The following is a 14,640-nucleotide window of genomic DNA, read 5'->3' as shown; positions in this document are numbered from 1 at the left end:
TTTTTTTTATTAATTATTAGATTTCATAAAATTTTGTAAGAAATATGAGATAAAGGACACATGTAAGATGGTTGCATGAAAAAAAATGTTCCACTTGGAAGATGTAATTAATGGCTAAGATGAGTCATTTCCACTTCAAACAAATGTTGCCATCGAAAGCGAAGGTTGGAGGAGATACCATAAATATGAAGACCTAACCCTACACAAACACGGCACTCTGCATTTAATGTCTTTGCCAATCTTCCTCATTTTTAATCTTTTTAACTCACGTCTCAACCTTATCAACTTTCCAATTATACAACCAACTATAAATTTTAATTTAATTTTTATACGGTCCGAATGATTATAATATATTATACGTTCAAAATCTTTTTCAATCATTAATAATACATACGCATCCTATAACTATTCGAACCCGAAATCTAAAAAATAACTAATAAAATATTTAGGGTGCGTTTGGTTCACGGAATGTAAGATTACCAGTGGGAATAAAAGATTACCAGTGGGAATAAAAGATTACCAGAGAATAGGATTACTGGAAATGTTGTATTTTGTGTTTGGTTGGTTTAGCAGGAATGTAATATCATCGTGTTTGGTTAAAGGAATAAAAGATTATTGAAATGTATATTTGACCAAATTGTCCTTATTATATATTTGTTTTTTTAACAAGTTGAAAAATATTTATATATTTTCTTTAAAAAATTTAAATTCATAAAATTTATATAATTTTTTTACAAAATTGAAAATATAAAAAGGTTTAATGAAAGAATAAAAATTTTATTTTACTCTTGAACTTCATATAAAATTTTAATTATAGATTTTTTTTGTAAATCTAAAATAGTTTAAGGATAAATTTTTAATTTAACATTCGTATAATTTTTATTATTCAATGATAGAATAAGAATATTTTTTTAAGAAAACAAAATTAAGGGTATTTTAGTCCAAAACGCCGGTAATCCAACAATACCTAAAGAAAGGGCGGTAATGACATTTCCGGTAATATACCAAAAAAATCTACTATTTGTAATGTAAGATTACCGGGAATGACATTCCCAGCCAACCAAACGGGGAATGTGGATTTCATTCCCCATGAGAATCTCATATTCCCCCAATCAAGCACACCCTTAACTAGTTTTAGCTGAGAATCATTGAATGTTGGTAGTCGATATTGGAAACACAAAATAAAAAAAAAATGAAATTATAATTGTTTTTCACTTAATAAAATATGAATCGACAGAATGTTCCATAAACTATCGAATAATATTTATTTATATTCGTTTATTTATGTACATGTACGTAAAGAATAGATGTACTTAGGAACATAAACTATGTTTGGTTGTGGATAGTTGCTTTATCTGCAGTATTCGCACCTGCAGATGGACGATGAGTGTTTAAAGTATGTTTGCTTAACCTTACGCCGTTCATTCGAAGGAAACAATTAACAAAAACTATTCATGGTTTTTACAAATTTATAGCTAACAAATACGAAAATGTAGTAGACAGGAACCAACGTGCTTGTTATTTATTGTGTTCTCTTTTTCCATCTTTATAGCTGAAGCAAGCAGCCTCACACGTTTTTAAGAGGGGGGGAGGGATACTAAAAGTCCTTTGCTTGATCTAATCTGGCTATTGAGAGGTAAGATTGTTTTCTTATTTTCTTCCTTTTTTGGTTAATGTTTCCTTTGTTTGCAATCTTTGTGCTTTCTTTCAAGATGAATAGATTAATGGGTCTTTCTTCTTCTTTTGTTTCATGCTATTTAGGTGGTTTTCCTTCTTGGAGTTCGTGCTATATATATGGGGATCTTTGTTGTTCTGAATCACCTGCCATTCTTCTTTTTTTTCTTCTGGTTTCATGTTTGCTTAGAATGAAGGCTAACGAATGATGGGATTAAATTATTCTGATTTTCTTTGGATTAGTTTCCATTGGCACTTTCGTTTTGAACCTAAAAGGTAGCTGATTGGCGTTGTGTTTCATATGTTGACCATTGGTTGATTTCATTATCTCTTTCCTTTATCTGGAGATTTTGTTCTTGTTCTATAATTGACGTTTTTGAGGATGTTTGAATGCCTTTTGTTTCTCTTCCAATTCTTTTAACAAAGAACCATTGCAATCCGATCGTCTATTCCGTTTTGATTGTTGCTTTTCGATTTAGAGACTAACAATATGCAGTTTTCATGTTTTATTCACTTGGCTTAGACTATTCTGCTTCAATATCTAGTTTGCATATTGTGTGATCCTTTTATTTTCTCTCTCTTATTGTCAGGCAGGTAGGTGTCTCTTATGCTTTTTAGGGATTCGGTTTTCCTAGTTGTAAAAGACTCTCCTTCACTCTGGCCGCTGCAACGAAACTGAAATTTTCTCGCACCTCAAGGTGGGTGTGGGGGGACAAGAAAGAGCTGATTCTGCTTTGTGTTTTAAGGAGATCAAGATCAAGCCATATCTGGAGACTGCGACGGGTTTCAGAGGGTCTTTCGCTTGATTATGGCTAATGTCGGTATTTGCTAAAATACCTTGAAGTTGATTGAAGCTTGTCATTTTTTTATGTTTGTAGAATTAGGTGTTTTCCTCCAGATTTTGAACCTTAATGATTCCGGTAGTTTTAACCTTATAGCTTTCCATGTAACACAAAAGGTAGGTGTTGTGTGGATGTGGTGCTAATCTGTATCACCACGATGGTTAGATTTTCATGCTTCAATGCTCACATTGGAAGCCAGAAACCAATGGTAAGTCCGAGATTTGCTTCTGGTTTTTGAAAACTTCAGTTAAATTTGGGTTGTATACTGTAGTGTTTCCTGACTCAAGTATCCGCTTGGCCATCAGAAAACTGTTCAGCCGTCTGTTGATGTGATGCATACGACTTTAGAAGATTTTTCTCAAGTTCAACCCCCTAAGGAGTCGATTAAAGCTACAAACATGGAGCAATTCTTGCCAGAGGTGGAAACGACTGCTGCGATTCATGACTATGCCAAACCTGTAACAGATTCTTCTTCTCCTTACCGTAGCTGGAAGTCATTTGAAATAAGAGACAAAACCCATCTTGATAGCAGTTCCAGGGCCCTTCAGAATCCGCACTATTTTAAGAAGAGTCTGTCCCTTGGAAGTGAACTTTTTCTGGAAGGAAGAGTTCCTCGACAAATTGATACGGATGACGAGACTAATCAAGGGTTTTCTTATGATTCCCACGAGCATGGGTTGGTTGAAGATGACAGAAAACCTACAGTAGAGAGCCAGAATGCTCCATGCTCAGAATCTGTTCATGTAAGCTCTAACCATGCCAATATTGAACCGGTTTTCTCTATAGGAGACCTTCAGCTTTCAGAGAAGGATGGCCACGATTTCTGTAATTTACCTTTGCATCATGAGCGTGCCAATGACTCTGGTTACTACACACCCAATAATGCACCTGGGATTGTAAAATCATGTTCGATGCCAAACATGGCTGCATCGTCACTCATTTCTGGAGGTCATTCTCCTAAATATTTGACAAATCGTTCAAGATCCTCCGAGGATGTACATGTTCTCAGAATGAGACAAAAGGAGATTTTAGTTCATGATGTTGGTACGGAGCTGATGCGACAACAAGAAAGAGATGATGGCATGCATAAATATCATAAAACTAACTTTGAAAGTTACGAGGGTTTTGAAACTTATAGCTGTTCTGCATCAGCAAAAGACTGGATAGTGCCAATTTCGGATGAAGTGAAAATCCTGCAAGAACAACCGCTGGTTCTGAATCAGAATGAATCGACTGGAAAGGATTTGAAGTTTAAGCGAATCGCAGATTGGGTAAATGATCTTCAACACATGAGCCCATCCAAAGAATCCAAAGACACATTTGAATTATCCCATCCCAGTGATCAGGTGAAAGTGGAACCTGCTGTCTTAAATGGTTTGACTGCTACAAAGGTCGATGTTAAGGTAAGTCCTGACATGGAAGCTGCTAAAAGATACATATCTTCTTTGAGTGCCTCAGCAACCACCGCTCAACTTTCAAATCATGGTCTGGTTGTTATACCATTTCTCAGTGCATTTGTCAGCTTGAAGGTGCTTAATCTATCAGGAAATGCAATAGGTACTTATCTTCAACTGCAAATATTTTGGTTCTGTATAAGTAGGCTTTCTCATTATCTGTATGTGTACTTCAGCAAGGATTACTGCTGGTGCTCTTCCTCGAGGACTTCACATGTTGGATCTGTCGAGGAATAATATATCCACCATCGAGGGTTTACGTGAACTTACTCGACTTCGTGTGCTGAATCTAAGCTACAATCGGATATTTAGAATTGGTCATGGTATGTGAAGCAAACTGCAACTTATGAGCTGTTCTAGTTTCTTTGCCATACTCTTTACCTTCCAATATTTTTGATCTTGTAAATCTACTTTCTGTCACATGATTTGTTGTAGGTTTGGCTTCTTGTTCCTCTCTTAAAGAGTTGTATTTGGCTGGAAACAAGATAAGTGAGGTAGAGGGTCTTCATCGTCTCTTAAAGTTGATGGTTTTGGATCTGCGTTTCAACAAAATCTCTACTACCAAATGTCTCGGTCAACTCGCAGCAAACTATAATTCCTTGCAAGCCATCAGCTTGGAAGGTAACCCGGCGCAGAAGAATGTTGGAGATGAATATCTGAAGAAGCATTTGCAAGGCCTTCTTCCGAATTTGGTTTACTTCAATCGGCAGGCTATTAAAGTGAAGGATGCCGCAGAACGATCAGTTAGGCTAGGCATCAGCAGCCATCAACTTGATCGTGTCTATAGATCAGAACACAGAGGTGCAAGGAAGAATAACCATGGTACTGGCCGGGCATCCTCTTCATCTCACAAAAGTCAAGCCACGGCTTCCCCGATGCGATCCAGAAGCAGGCATGGGCACCACCCTCCTCCTAGCGGAAAGAAGGCAACGACCAATCATCAGAAACATTACGTAGATCTCGGTAACAAACTGCTGAATTTTAAATTGGAGGTTTCCATGCGAAGGACCCAAAGCGAGGGAAGTCTGGGGCAACTGTGAAATCAGTTGCTTTGATTGCTTTCTGTTTCTAGACTTTGATATTCGAGTTTTGTTGATTTTAGTAACTGCAATAAATTGTCACTCAAGATACATTAGTCGATTCCTGTTCCTGATAAGTTCTTAAGTTCCTGCTTTCTCTCTCATTAGTAGCTGAAATAGAAGCTAAAATATCAAAATCCAGTGTCAAAAGGTTCGGTTATGCAGAAGTTCGACTATTAACGCAGATCAGGTATTAACATCGTATGTTTCTCAATGGTCTTTGAACCAAATGACCAGACTGCAGAGGCTGCAGACCCCTACCCTATCCAAAGATGTGGTAATTTGCTCCTTGATTATGCTAAATTACTAAGAATGTCAGAACTATGTCGATCCGAGACAAATGCAATAACCAAAAATAACTGCACGATTTTAAAGGAGAAAAAACCGGTATTACTACGATATCGTTAACATGATGTGCCAAGGCTTATTATTAAGGAACAACGAAAGAAACCCAGTACAGCAAACTACATACATTGAATGGTTAATTGTCGAAACTCGAAACAAGGCAATTAACAGTAAGTACAGGGAAACACCATGAGCCCTATTACTATCCATCTATACAAAGCATAAAGTTCATCACCACGCAACATTTTCACGCTTCTTTGCCAGCACAAAGTCTTCAAATATGGGATTGCTTTCCATCCTTTGCTGCAATATTAGTGCAGGGGACCATATCGGTAATCAATCATCCGCATCCCGTTATTCAAAATAAAAACCAACACTTGATCAGCAAAGGAGTTCACACCGGGTTAGAGACAAACCATACGTTTGAAAAAAATGCATTAAATACTACATGATCAATAAAGATTTTTAAACTACGAACGAAGGGTCCAACTCCATTCTCTGCTCCCCTAAAATGGGTCTCAAACAGATTAAAGCTTGGAGCCATATCAAATTACCTGAATAAGTAGGCACTCCGCACTCGTCATTGCTCTGAGTCATATTAAGCATCTGCTAACAAGAAATATTAACAGGGTGATGCTAGTAAAAAGCATAATTGTTTAAACTACAAATTATACTTAGGCCTTACATGTTTCTGAAGCCCTAGAAGAAATCACAATCATAACACGAAGCACATCATGTAAGGCCTGAATCCTAAAGTATTATGTTCTCACTTCATACAGTGAATAGCATGGGTCAGCTCGAAGATGCAATACAGACAAACATTTCACATCTCCAATGCCGTTGGCCATTTCGTCAGTTAATTCCAAAGGTCCAAATTATGATTTCTTGGCTAGTATGGTGCACCGGTCTTATCCATTCAATGGTTCAATAATATTTGATCATTTTCATCATCTTTTTCCAGCCAATACCCCAACAACCTAAGCAAAACCTCAATTCGGGCTGCTAATTCTTAGTTATTACTCCTCATAAATCATAATTAAGACATAAACTAAATAAGTTACTACAAATTAAACCAGTTGATTACCATCAAACGAAAACAAAATCAATTACAAATTCGGAAACCTAAACCTGTATGGCCTCCCTCCACATCATGATACTCTGGTACCTCTTCCGGTACAGGATGCAGCTCCACATCTTCTCCAACAATGCTCTTCTTCATCACCTTCTCTTCCTCCGGGCACCGCACCACCACCACCGGACAAATGCAGTGGTGGACGCAATAATCACTAACGCTTCCTAGGCTTCCTTTGTTGGGTCCCCTAGCGGCTCCAAACCCTCTGCTCCCCATGATCACCGCACTTAGCCCCAATCTCTCCACTTCCAAACACAATCTCTCCTTCATGTCATGGTCTTTCACTATGTGGATTTTAAACGGAATCTGAGCATCCACTAACAGCTGCGCCAGAGTATTAACCTTCGTCGTCGTGAAAACGTCAAAATCGTTCTCGAGTTTCTGCTGCGACTCCTCGTCGGAGTTTTCGCCGCTGATGGCAGTGGCGCTCTCGTGATTGTTAGTGGAGTTAGGGTTGATTTGGAGTTTGATGGAGCCCCAGTCGGCTCCGTAAAGGAAGGATGTCGGACGGACGTGGAGGAGGATGACGGCGTCTCCGGGACGAAGGTAGTTCTGAACGGCCCATCGGACGGCGTAAGAACTCTCGTCGCTTAAGTCGACTGCTATGGCAATGCGGCGCTGGGCACCGGTGACTGGGGTGGTGACGGTGGTCAAAGGGACACGTGGAGTTGTGGGTTGAATTCGGAGCGGAGCCAAGGACGGGATCTGGAGGTCCGGTTCCGATTGACGGTAGTGGAGTTGTGGATTCATTGGAAGATAAAACTTTTGGAAAACTGAAGAAATTGTTGACCAAAATCAGAGAAATTTCGGTGAGCTCTAAAAATGCAGACACGAGTAATGCGCTTCTTATGTTCTGTAAACTATGTTCATACGCCAACCCTTTTTTTTCCTTTGCTACTATGCTTCTCCCAAACTACGTTTTTTTTAAGATAAAGGTAAAAATACTCTTTACGTCCCCTCAATTTCAAATTTAAATAAATTAATCCTCCTAATAAAATACGAATATCAAAAGTAACTCTATCAGAGTACCTCTTAAATATTGTTAGATGACATGTATTATTCAATGATCTTATATGTATTTAAGTCGCACTTTATTTTGTAAACTTAATATTTGTACTTATTATATTACGGGAGTTCATAAAGCTTATGTTTTATTTGGTTTATGATGATGTTATCATATTTGTGTAAATAGTTTAAAAAATGATTAGTCTAGGAATTTTCTATAACATACAAGAAGGACCACATTAGAATGTTATAAGTTGTGTTTGTTGATGTTGATTGTCCTAACAATTTAGTTAATGAGAGGTTGACGATAATGTATTGTGTGTACCTTAAAAATTGTTTAGTGGCCTGGAGTTCAAAGAAACGAAATATAAATTATCAGTCAACTACATAGGCAAAGTATCACAGATCACAAATACAGTGACTGAGGTGATCTGGGACGGGTTGAGGCTCTTATGAGTGATATGGGAGCACGGACTATATTGTACCAACGATGTGATTCGATAACATCAATGGTATTGTAATGAATGTGAACTCTAATTTTCATGTTAAGTCCAAACATGTGGAGTTACACGTTCATTTTGTTCATGAAAAGATGATTGAGAAGAAAATTCAAGTCAGTTATGTTCCTTTCCGAACATGAAGCAGCTAATGATCTTACTAGGATGTTGACTAAGGCGAGCTTTCATTTGTTTCGCTTAAAACTGGTTGTCTCTATTGAGGGAAACAAGATTTTGGGAGAGCTGGGTGATTGCTGTAACAAAAAGCTATGGCTGAAGTTAATGGTTAAGAGTGGTGTTGATTGTTCTGCTTGGTTGTTGATGTTCAAGGGGCAGGGAGAATAATGTTTGTCAAGGCAGTTGGGGTTATTACTTGGTCACTATTTTTTATGAACTTTAGAGCTATAAAAAGGCATTTTGTGTGCTGGCCCAGATCACTTAATTTCTGATGGCCTATTGAAAACTTCCTAAATTCATAATTCCAGATTTATCTTGTTTCAGTACTTGATGTTCTATGTCCAGCGGTTACTGTTGACGGTGGTTCACCTGTTCTCGACGGCTCTCTGAGTCCATAACTCGATTTTGAGAACAATCAGTGCTCGATTTGGATTGGCGATATCTTGAATCTGCAACAACATGGGGCATCAACTGATTGAAGGCACCGATCTCCTCCAACTCCTGGACAGAAGATTGAATGGAATTGTTGATTTAGAAGAGCTCTCTGGACTTCGTAAAAGTAGCTTGTTGGCGTATACAAGATGATGAAATCCAAAGGCCATCAGTTGGGATCCTGGAAGGAAATTTGGATGTAAGGCTGCCTCCAATTCCACGATCTCTACAGGAAATTAGTAATGAGGAGGAGCACATATTTATGCTTACCGACTCAACCATAAGTGTTTAGCTTTTGCTGCTCCAAGTAAGAGCCTTGCATGAGTCCTCAGGCATGGAAAGAATATACTGAAACTTCATGTCTAAATTTAAATCCATAGCTTATGGTTGAGACGATCAAACACGATAATAATTAGACGATGAGATAGATAAATTTCTTTGTTCTTCATATATTTTATATGAAATCGAATTGCTGGCTGGCATAGATCTAGGAAGAAAAGTCATGGGCGGTAGCTTGATTTGGTTTAATGTGGGACAAGAGAGGGATAAATACAAGTCAAAGACGTTGGTTAATCCACCAATTAACTTATATTAGACTTTAAGCACTTAATTATCTTTTGTTGTGGTGGGTGGGTAATATTTATTGCTAATGCAATCAAGATCTCGTGCTCAATGACCTACTTTCTTTAAAATTATTTCGTATTCAAATTTAATAATTTTAATACACGATGATGTGATTGAAGTATAGTCTATATATTAAAATTAAGAATATTAAAATAATTAAACTTAACTAAAAACTGTTTACTCTGTAAAATAGAATATTAATAGTAAATAGAACAATGTGTACATGTCAAATACTACCTTTTTTCGAAAATAGTCAGTTAACATATTAACAATATTTAGTTATTTTTTTAAAAAAAATCGATAATCAACGAATTTTATTAAAAATATTAGGTTTAGTATAAAAAAATATTCAAACTATACCATTTTTTCATTTATGTATTTAAACTTTTTTCAGATCAAGTATTTAACGTTATTATTTTAAGTGTCTTGGTCGTACATGATATTAAAACAGATTGTTAAGTGACACGTGTCGTATTCGGATAATTTTGAATTTTTTTAAAATAAAAAATTTAAAATATTATTATATTGAAAAATCTAATTTCTCTAAAATTTAAAAACTTTAAATCCCTAAAAATTCCTAAAATCAATCATAAAATCCCTAATCCTAATCTTACCATCTCCCTTGCCGGCTACGACTATCGTCATCGCAACCGCCTTTTTCATCTCTCTTATCGATCGTCGTCGTCTTTTTCGTCGAGATGGCTGTCAGGACCGTCGTGTGTCGCAATTTGTAGTCGTTTGGTTTGTCAGGTTTACCATCGGGTGGGGGTTTTGGGTGGTTGTTCGACGGGAGGAGGCACGGTCGAGGACAAGTTCGATCGACAATAACAACGGCAAAAGCGATGACCAACATGAATATATGGATCGAGATTAGGGTTTTCAAAGTTTTAAAAAATTTTGACTTTCTTAAATAAAATATATTTTAAAGTTTTTTATTTTAAATAAAAATTTCAAATTTATATAAATGTCACACATGACACTTAATGGAATACTTTAATTATCGTTACGATCAAAATACTTAAAATAATAACATTTATAACATTAGATATTTGGATTGACCGAAATAAATTTAGACAACTAAATGAGAAAATTTGTATAATTTAGGCACTTTTTATGTATTAAGCCAAAATATTATATTTAATAACTATCCTATTATTAATACGTTTAATAAACTAATAATTAAATTCAATAATTTAATTTAATTTCTTGAACAATTGATGGCATATACAATTTAGTTTAAGGTAGATAGAGGGTTTAGTGGATAGTTCTACTGTAAGATAACCTTAATATATATCTAAGGAAATGTCCTATAGGAAATGTTAATATTTTTTTAATATTTTTGATAAAACACTATCTAAAACGTTATTTTTTTTACCTGAAATATTAATTTCGCTAACTAATTTCCGGTAGAACCTAATATTAACATTTTCGATAGAAAAAAAATATTTTAGATAGCGCTTTACCAAAAATATTAAACATTTTAAGTAGCGCATATTATTAATATTTTTAATAAAAAATAATATTTTAAACAATACTTTACCAAAAATATTAAAATATTATTAACAACATACTTCTTTAATAATATACATCGATTTAGCTTTGAACGTGTAAATCCAACAGCAGTCAATTTGACTAATGAACAGTATTTGCAACTTGGATGATGGCTGTCCAATCATTTCAAATTTGACTTTTCTCCTCTTTCATACTTGCCAAAGATGGTGGATATGGAACTAAAAAAAAAGTATCCAAACATAAGTTAAATTATCTATGGAAAATTTTACTTTAACGTTTTAAATTTAAATATCTAATAATTTTTATATTTTAAAGTTTAATAATATAATTTTTCTAGATATTTATACTAATTTCGAAGAGTCGATGATGACTGATAGCTGTGCTCGAAAAGGATTGCTCTTTGGTTTCCAGGTAACCAAAATGCTCATGTTCTGTAAGGAGATAAAACTGCCCCATTTAAGCCGTCACTTCCGCAAACATGTTTTGCTGCAGCAAATCCTTGACCTGTTCTTCCTCGTCTTACATTTTAACCAGTTTTTTTATTGTCCTTTAAAAATATCTGTGCTGTTTCCTCTCTGCCAGAAATCCACTTACAGCCACCGACAACATGAGGAATCCATGGCTGAAACTTTCCGTACTACTCTTTACATGGTTTTCTCTCAATAGCCAACTCTCCTTCGGGGAAGATACCATCTCAGCAAATCAATCTCTGTCCGGTAACCAGACCATTATTTCATCGGGCGGACACTTCGTGTTGGGTTTCTTCACACCAGGTAAATCTTCCAACTATTACATAGGCATATGGTACCAAAAGGTGTCTCAACAGACCCCAGTTTGGGTAGCAAACAGAGAGACACCGGTCCGGGATATCTTCTCTTCAGAACTAAAAATATCTGATGGGAATTTAGCTTTGTATAACGAGTCTCAAGTGCCGATTTGGTCCACGAATATTAGCTCGATCAGGTCGAGCTCTGTAGTGGCAGTTCTTGAAGATAGTGGGAATCTTGTTTTACGAGATGGTCCCAATACATCGGCACCGTTGTGGCAAAGTTTGGATCATCCGTCACACACATGGCTTCCTGGTGGTAAAGTTAGCTTAAACAAACGAACCAATCAAAGCCAGCTTCTTACTTCATGGAAGAATTCAGAAGATCCTGCGCCGGGTCTCTTTTCTCTCGAGCTAGATCCCGCGGGAACCAATTCATATATCATCCTTTGGAATCGAACCAGGCAGTACTGGACGAGTGGACCTTGGGATCCACAGTCGAGGATTTTCAGCTTAGTTCCGGAAATGAGATTGAATTACATCTACAACTTCAGCTTTTATTCGGACGACAATCAGAGTTATTTTACTTATTCGCTTTATAATCCCGAGACCATATCTCGATTCATTATGGATTATTCGGGGCAGATTAAGCAACTGTCGTGGTTGGAAAGTAGCCACCAGTGGAACTTGTTTTGGTCACAGCCGAGACAACAATGCCAGGTTTATGCTTTTTGTGGCGCTTTCGGCAGCTGCACTGAGGGAGGTCTACCTTTCTGTAGTTGTTTGAGAGGTTTCTTTCCGAAATCGGAAGTCAATTGGAAGCTGAGCGATTTTTCTGATGGATGTGAAAGGACGACTAGGCTGCAATGTGAGGAAGATCCCGGCCTTTCTACCGGAAAGACCGATAAATTCCAGGAAAGCCCCAATGTAAAGTTGCCTCAAAATGCTCGGTCTATGAGCGTTGGGAGCATGTCGGAATGCGAATCGACTTGCCTTGCATATTGCAATTGCACTGCTTATTCTTATGATATTGATGGCTGTAGAATTTGGATGACAGAGCTCTTTGATCTGCAACAATATTCGGGAGATGCTAGCGATGGCAAAACAATATACATCCGGTTAGCGGCATCCGAGTTTCCAAGTTCCAGCAACAATAATGGGATAATTATTGGAGTTGTTGCAGGGTCAGCCGGTTTAATCCTATGCCTTTTAGTATTTGCAGTCTTTAGATGGAGGAGGCAGAGAGTGATAAATCCAAAAGTCGAAGGTTCACTTCTAGCTTTTGGATATAGGGATTTACAGAGTGCAACGAAGAATTTTTCTGAAAAGCTCGGAGCAGGAGGATTCGGTTCTGTTTTCAAAGGAACGTTGCCTGACTCGAGTATCATAGCTGTGAAGCAGCTTGAGAGCATCAGTCAGGGAGAGAAGCAATTTCGCTCGGAGGTCAGCACGATCGGGACGGTTCAACATGTTAATCTAGTGCGGCTTCGTGGTTTCTGCTCTGAAGGTACACGGAAGTTGTTGGTATATGATTACATGCCAAATGGTTCTTTGGATGCCCATCTTTTTCAAGAAGAGAATTCTAAAGCTCTAGCTTGGAAAACAAGGTACCAGATTGCACTCGGTACGGCTAGAGGCTTAACTTATCTTCACGAAAAATGCAGAGATTGTATTATTCACTGCGACATCAAGCCGGAGAACATTCTTTTAGATGCCGAATTCTGTTCCAAAGTCGCAGATTTTGGCCTGTCAAAGCTTATTGGACGGGACTTCAGCAGGGTCCTGACAACTATGAGAGGGACACGGGGCTATCTTGCACCAGAGTGGATTTCAGGAGTAGCTGTTACTGCTAAAGCCGATGTCTACAGCTACGGAATGATGCTGTTTGAGATTGTGTCGGGAAGGAGAAACTCTGAACAATGTGAAGAAGGAAAGGTTAGATTCTTTCCGACTTTGGTAGCTCGCGTAGTAACCCAAGATGGTGATGTCCTTAGCCTATTAGACCCCCAATTGAACGGAGATACTCCTGTGGAGGAGGTATCAAGAATATGTAAAGTGGCTTGTTGGTGTATCCAAGATGATGAAACTCACAGGCCATCAATGGGTCAAGTGGTTCAGATCCTAGAGGGTGTTTTGGATGTGAATGTGCCTCCGGTTCCAAGGTCTCTGAACATGTACGCACACAACTCGGAGCATATAATCTTCTTCACAGAGTCATCTTCAAGCCAGAGTCCTCTGACACGGAGTTACAATTCAAATGCGTCTTCTCAGGCTAAGAGCAACACATCATCGATGAGTTCATGAATCTCGAACCGCATAGTCTTCAAAATAAGTTAAGGTAGTAAGGTTTCATCATGTTAATATATAAAATTTCAGAGCTGTTTTTATATCAGTTTCTTGATACGCAAGCCACTGTTTATTAATAGCTGCTTTGTTTATGGAGGTTGGAGCATTGTGCTTGCATAAGTTGAGCGAAGCATAGCTTCCTAGGATGTGATAAATGTAATTTAGAATGGATTGAAACACCATTGAATCTTCAATGGCTCTGTTACATACAAATTCTGGTACCATTTTTAGAGTAAATATTATATATTTTAATCAAAATAATACAAGTTATCAAAACCATGTTAATTATAAACAAGAAAATTATTCCACTGTTGGAGTTTGGTGCATCACTGGCCTTATCATTGTTTAAGTTCAGATGAGCTCTTGCTTTGCAATGTCCTCCAAGAAAAATGAACAGCACAAACTTGTTATACGATTGGCATATGCCAATCAACATCAATTGATAAATGGCTATTGAAACTAAAGATGGAAATAACTGGGCGACACTCTGTCATGGTGTTGAAGAAAAGGGGGAAAGATAAGTGATTCCTGGGACTAATTTAGGGATTGAATGGATAGGAAGGGAAAGTGCCATGAAGACAGTGGACCATTCGGGGTGGACTAATGTTGAGTTTGGGCTTCGAACTATAGATGGCCATCAGACTAAGGGAGAAGATTTCCTGGCGGGTCACTGTAACACGGGCAAGGGGACTGCAGTCCAAGCTGAGGAGACCAACTGCAAGAGTAGGCCTGATGCTGAACAGCCCAATACCTGC

At 37.5% G+C, this 14,640-nt stretch overlaps 3 protein-coding genes across 8 annotated transcripts; 2 read left to right on the top strand and 1 right to left on the bottom strand.

Annotated features, from left to right (window-relative positions):
* The first annotated feature begins 1,493 nt into the window (after positions 1–1,493).
* Positions 1,494–5,156, top strand: LOC120172620. 4 transcript variants are annotated; one of them, XM_039180036.1, is made up of 5 exons: positions 1,494–1,636; positions 2,265–2,724; positions 2,822–4,073; positions 4,147–4,293; positions 4,406–5,156. In XM_039180036.1, the coding sequence occupies exons 2-5, from the start codon at positions 2,674–2,676 to the stop codon at positions 5,008–5,010; spliced, it is 2,055 nt and encodes a 684-aa protein (XP_039035967.1). In that variant the 5' UTR covers positions 1,494–1,636; positions 2,265–2,673; the 3' UTR covers positions 5,011–5,156. The 4 variants fall into 4 exon arrangements, with proteins under 4 accessions (XP_039035967.1, XP_039035980.1, XP_039035973.1 ...); XM_039180049.1 differs by having other exon boundaries at positions 1,501–1,636; positions 2,269–2,724; XM_039180042.1 differs by lacking the exon at positions 1,494–1,636 and adding an exon at positions 1,798–1,950.
* Positions 5,157–5,536: 380 nt separating this feature from the next.
* On the bottom strand, positions 5,537–7,393 carry LOC120172649 (universal stress protein PHOS32-like). Of its 3 annotated transcripts, none has more exons than XM_039180066.1 (2): positions 6,523–7,393; positions 5,537–5,697 (listed from the first exon to the last, which is right to left on the bottom strand). In XM_039180066.1, the coding sequence occupies exons 1-2, from the start codon at positions 7,274–7,276 to the stop codon at positions 5,669–5,671; spliced, it is 783 nt and encodes a 260-aa protein (XP_039035997.1). In that variant the 5' UTR covers positions 7,277–7,393; the 3' UTR covers positions 5,537–5,668. The 3 variants fall into 3 exon arrangements, with proteins under 3 accessions (XP_039035997.1, XP_039036003.1, XP_039036006.1); XM_039180072.1 differs by having other exon boundaries at positions 5,551–5,697; positions 6,479–7,393; XM_039180075.1 differs by lacking the exon at positions 5,537–5,697 and adding an exon at positions 5,962–6,000.
* Positions 7,394–11,147: 3,754 nt separating this feature from the next.
* Positions 11,148–14,083, top strand: LOC120172610 (G-type lectin S-receptor-like serine/threonine-protein kinase At2g19130). The gene has a single exon (XM_039180028.1). It carries the CDS (start codon positions 11,381–11,383, stop codon positions 13,841–13,843), a length of 2,463 nt encoding a protein of 820 aa, XP_039035959.1. The 5' UTR covers positions 11,148–11,380; the 3' UTR covers positions 13,844–14,083.
* Positions 14,084–14,640: the final 557 nt, after the last annotated feature.

This window comes from Hibiscus syriacus, unplaced genomic scaffold (assembly GCF_006381635.1).
Source record: "Hibiscus syriacus cultivar Baekdansim isolate YM2019G1 unplaced genomic scaffold, ASM638163v2 tig00003041_pilon, whole genome shotgun sequence".
Lineage (NCBI taxonomy): Eukaryota > Viridiplantae > Streptophyta > Magnoliopsida > Malvales > Malvaceae > Hibiscus > Hibiscus syriacus.
The sequence above is the reverse complement of the archived record's forward strand: the minus strand, read 5'-3'. Positions and strand labels throughout refer to the sequence as shown.